Source organism: Cucurbita pepo, chromosome LG15 (assembly GCF_002806865.2).
Source record: "Cucurbita pepo subsp. pepo cultivar mu-cu-16 chromosome LG15, ASM280686v2, whole genome shotgun sequence".
Classification (NCBI taxonomy): Eukaryota; Viridiplantae; Streptophyta; class Magnoliopsida; order Cucurbitales; family Cucurbitaceae; genus Cucurbita; species Cucurbita pepo.
The window spans coordinates 6,717,572-6,721,359 of NC_036652.1; the positions used below are offsets into that span (position 1 = coordinate 6,717,572).

At 36.5% G+C, this 3,788-nt stretch overlaps 1 protein-coding gene across 2 annotated transcripts; it reads left to right on the top strand.

Annotated features, from left to right (window-relative positions):
• The first annotated feature begins 302 nt into the window (after positions 1 to 302).
• Positions 303 to 3,381, top strand: LOC111811219 (glycerate dehydrogenase). 2 transcript variants are annotated; one of them, XM_023697975.1, is made up of 13 exons: positions 303 to 481; positions 583 to 666; positions 965 to 1,105; positions 1,229 to 1,350; positions 1,437 to 1,518; positions 1,601 to 1,673; positions 1,747 to 1,838; positions 1,935 to 2,009; positions 2,144 to 2,251; positions 2,331 to 2,408; positions 2,488 to 2,532; positions 2,643 to 2,774; positions 3,111 to 3,381. In XM_023697975.1, exons 1-12 carry the CDS (start codon positions 359 to 361, stop codon positions 2,763 to 2,765), a joined length of 1,146 nt encoding a protein of 381 aa, XP_023553743.1. In that variant the 5' UTR covers positions 303 to 358; the 3' UTR covers positions 2,766 to 2,774; positions 3,111 to 3,381. The 2 variants fall into 2 exon arrangements, with proteins under 2 accessions (XP_023553743.1, XP_023553741.1); XM_023697973.1 differs by having other exon boundaries at positions 2,643 to 2,757.
• Positions 3,382 to 3,788: the final 407 nt, after the last annotated feature.

Here is a 3,788-nt window from a genome sequence, read left to right on the forward strand (position 1 = left end):
CTACTAAGGATAGAAGGGACTAACGTGGCGCGAATTTAAAAGGACTATATCGTTATTATCCATTTTCACCAAAACGAGAGGTCCAACAACTTCCATCCTGAAGCAAAGCAGAGACACAAATCCCTCCAAATCCAAAATCCACTACAACACAGCCCACCAAATCATATGGTCAAACAAACGAAAAGTCAATAGTCATAAATTTTCTCAGATTCTATTGGATTTAAAAGACCTCCTACTGTACTTGCGTTGTACCTGATTATAGTAGAAATTTTAAAAAACCAACTGAAATGGAAGGCTTCAGCAATTGCACAGTTTTAGCGGTGGAGAAGAGCTCTGAAGCTTTGAAGGTTTGGCTCCAATGGCGAAGCCGGTTCAAATTGAAGTGTGGAATCCTAATGGAAAGTACAGAGTTGTAAGCACCAAGCCTATGCCTGGAACTCGCTGGATCAATCTCTTGATCGAACAAGATTGCCGAGTTGAAGTAATTTTTCTTGTGTTTTTCTCTTTGTTTCCCGCCTGTTTCCGCTTCCTGGCGGCAATTTTGATGTGGATTAAATTTTTTGCATTCGTTTCGTGTTGTAGATCTGTACCGAGAAGAAGACGATACTCTCGGTGGAGGATATTGTTGCTCTCATCGGCGATAAGTGCGACGGCGTTATTGGACAGGTATTTGAACCTAATCGTACTAGTTCTTGTCAATCAGAAAGTTTGTATGCATATTAGCTAGTTTGAGTCGATTTGAATGAATTATAGATTAGAGTCGTAGAGGAAAGAAGAGATGGAAGGTTAATCTCTACATTAAAACTAGTTGATTATAGGATTTTAAGAATCTAAATGTGATGATATCTGAGCGTTTACATGCGGCTCCTGATGGATTGAAATTGGAAAAACGTTTGGTTGCCGTACAATTCCTAATGAGTTTCCGTACTTGTGATTCTGAGGTTTGTTTTCTTGGATGTTTCAGTTGACTGAAGATTGGGGAGAGGTGCTGTTTTCTGCATTAAGCAGAGCCGGAGGCAAAGCTTTTAGTAATATGGCTGTTGGTTACAATAATGTAGATGTTAACGCTGCTAATAAGTATGGTATTGCTGTAGGAAACACTCCTGTAAGTTTATTTGGCTCTGTAAACTGTTACTACTCGAATTGTTATTTTGTACCTCTTAAATTTGATTCTGCATGTACTGAGATATAGGCAGGTATTTAGATCATTCATTTCTTATTTGTTTAGGGAGTACTTACAGAAACTACAGCAGAGTTGGCAGCTTCACTTTCTCTTGCAGCTGCAAGAAGGATCGTTGAAGCTGACGAGTTCATGAGGGCAGGCCGCTATGATGGATGGCTTCCAAATTTGTATGAGTATCTGCCATGATTTGGGTTATCTTTTAAAAATAGGCATCCAAAGTGGCCCTACAAATTTGAAGTAATTTTTTTACTAGGTTTGTTGGAAACTTGCTGAAAGGCCAGACTGTTGGTGTGATTGGAGCTGGTCGTATTGGATCTGCTTATGCAAGAATGATGGAAATTTTCCTAACTCAATTGTTTATGAGTTTATGGTATAGCACCTGTTTTCCCTTCATGATTTCTTGTTATATTCTTGCAGGTAGAAGGGTTTAAGATGAACCTGATCTACTTTGATCTTTATCAGTCAACCAGGCTCGAAAAGTTCGTTACAGGCACGTCTTAATCGACAATTCTTATAAGCAATGAGTTTGAGTTTCTTTAGCTAAAATGCTTGTTTAATTGCAGCCTATGGCGAGTTCCTAAAAGCCAACGGTGAGGTTCCTGTGACATGGAGAAGAGCATCATCCATGGATGAGGTGCTTCGAGAGGCTGATGTGGTACGACTTTGATGTGATTAATTAACATGGTTTTGAAGAGCTCATCTTCCCTTATGTAACATAAATTTGCTATTGTGCGTTCCTTTGGATTTATAGATAAGTCTTCATCCAGTACTGGATAAAACCACATTCCATCTGGTGAACAAAGAAAGTCTTAAAGCCATGAAGAAGGTGAAGCTTGCTAAGGCTCTTTTCAACCTTCGATTATAGTTTTGATTCTCCCGACCCTATTCGACCGTATTACAGGGATTCCTGATTGATTACATTTAAACTTATGTTTTCTTTAAATTATATTATAACTGCAGGATGCAATTCTCATTAACTGTAGTAGGGGACCCGTGATCGATGAAGCAGCCCTTGTCGAGCATTTAAAAGAGAATCCGATGTTTCGAGTTGGCCTCGATGTCTTCGAGGTATTTCTACTTACGAGTGGCTCACTTTCTCTTTAACTGTAGTAGGTTAACATGTCTAATTTCATCACTCTTTGGTTAGGATGAACCATACATGAAACCTGGGCTTGCTGATATGAAGAATGCGATCATTGTACCTCACATTGCTTCCGCTTCCAAGGTAAATCTCTGCCTAGTTTGACGGTGAAATGAGGATATCCTTACAGAAGCATTGACCTTCTTTCATAACCATCATGTAGTGGACTCGTGAAGGAATGGCGACACTCGCTGCTCTTAATGTTCTGGTGTGCAACCTATAAATTTGGATCCCATAAATTTATTTTATTTTCATTTGGATTGTTCTTCTGATCTGGCTTGCATTTTGAGCTTAAAACACTGGCTTCTCTAACCACAGGGAAAAATTAAACAATATCCCGTTTGGGCCGATCCGAACCGAGTAGAACCATTCCTTGATGAGAACGCTCCACCTCCAGCTGCGTCTCCGAGCATTGTGAATGCAAAAGCCTTGGGTATATAACTGAAAAAGGTTTAAATACTACTTTGATCCTCGTACTTTTTGGTTTATCATGATCATTATACTTTCAACTTTGTTTATTTTAAGTCCATTCATTTTGATCTGTGACCATTTTTGCCCTTCATTTTTAATCAAGTTTATAAAGTTTATATTAAAATTTTGCAAACAAGAATTAAAATGATCGGTTTTTTAAAAGTACAAAGATCAAAATGAACAAAGTTGAAAGTACATGAATAAGAAAGAACCTTTTAAAAGTACGAAAACTAAGGTAGTATTTAACCCGAACTTAAAACCAGCTGAGCTATTATAGTTCAATTCTCATACTTCCATAATTTGTGGTCTTTGCAGCATTGACTGTGTCAAAGCTGTGAATCGATGGTGCTTACTTACGTTAAGATCGTTCAGCACCAATCGCAAGCATTGTAGACTTTGAGGTAAATGAAAACTCTATTTAGGATCGAGTGAATTTGATGAGTGTCGAACTCTGGACAATTGATTATAATGTGCGTATCTATCTCTTTGGTTGAAAATGCAAGTCCATCACCTAGTTAGTTCTACAACATCAAATATATTAGTTTGAATTATATATTTAATCCATGCGATATCGTTTTAATTTTAATTAAATCCCTATGGTTTAAAGGAGTTTAAATCGTATGGCATCTTTGATTAAAGCATACCATATTTAATTTCATCACTAAACCAAGAAATTGTTATTATTATTATTATTATCATTATTATTTTATTAGAGTAAGGTGTAATTTTGTTTTCAAACTCTAATAGACTTTGCTTCTAAGAGTGACTTCGATGTTAACCTTTCACCTATGTCTAAATGCTTATCATATATTTCTTGTGATCAAAGATTTGATATAATGCACAAATTTATCTTTGTAAAAAAAAAAAAAAATAATAATAATAATTATAAAGGTTAAATCAAAAAAGAAAAAAACTTTAAGAATGGTGATTAATTACTCCAATAATGCAACAATGTTGGATGATATCATTACCTTTTAACCATAAGTTAGGTGG

Excerpts from the sequence above, each read along its gene's own strand:
- LOC111811219 (XM_023697973.1), top strand. The coding sequence starts at position 359 with ATGGCGAAGCCGGTTCAAATTGAAGTGTGGAATCCTAATGGAAAGTAC. Across the intron at positions 2,010-2,143 it reads GTCTTAAAGCCATGAAGAAG|GATGCAATTCTCATTAACTG; the intron begins GTGAAGCTTGCT and ends TTATAACTGCAG. Across the intron at positions 2,409-2,487 it reads ACATTGCTTCCGCTTCCAAG|TGGACTCGTGAAGGAATGGC; the intron begins GTAAATCTCTGC and ends ACCATCATGTAG.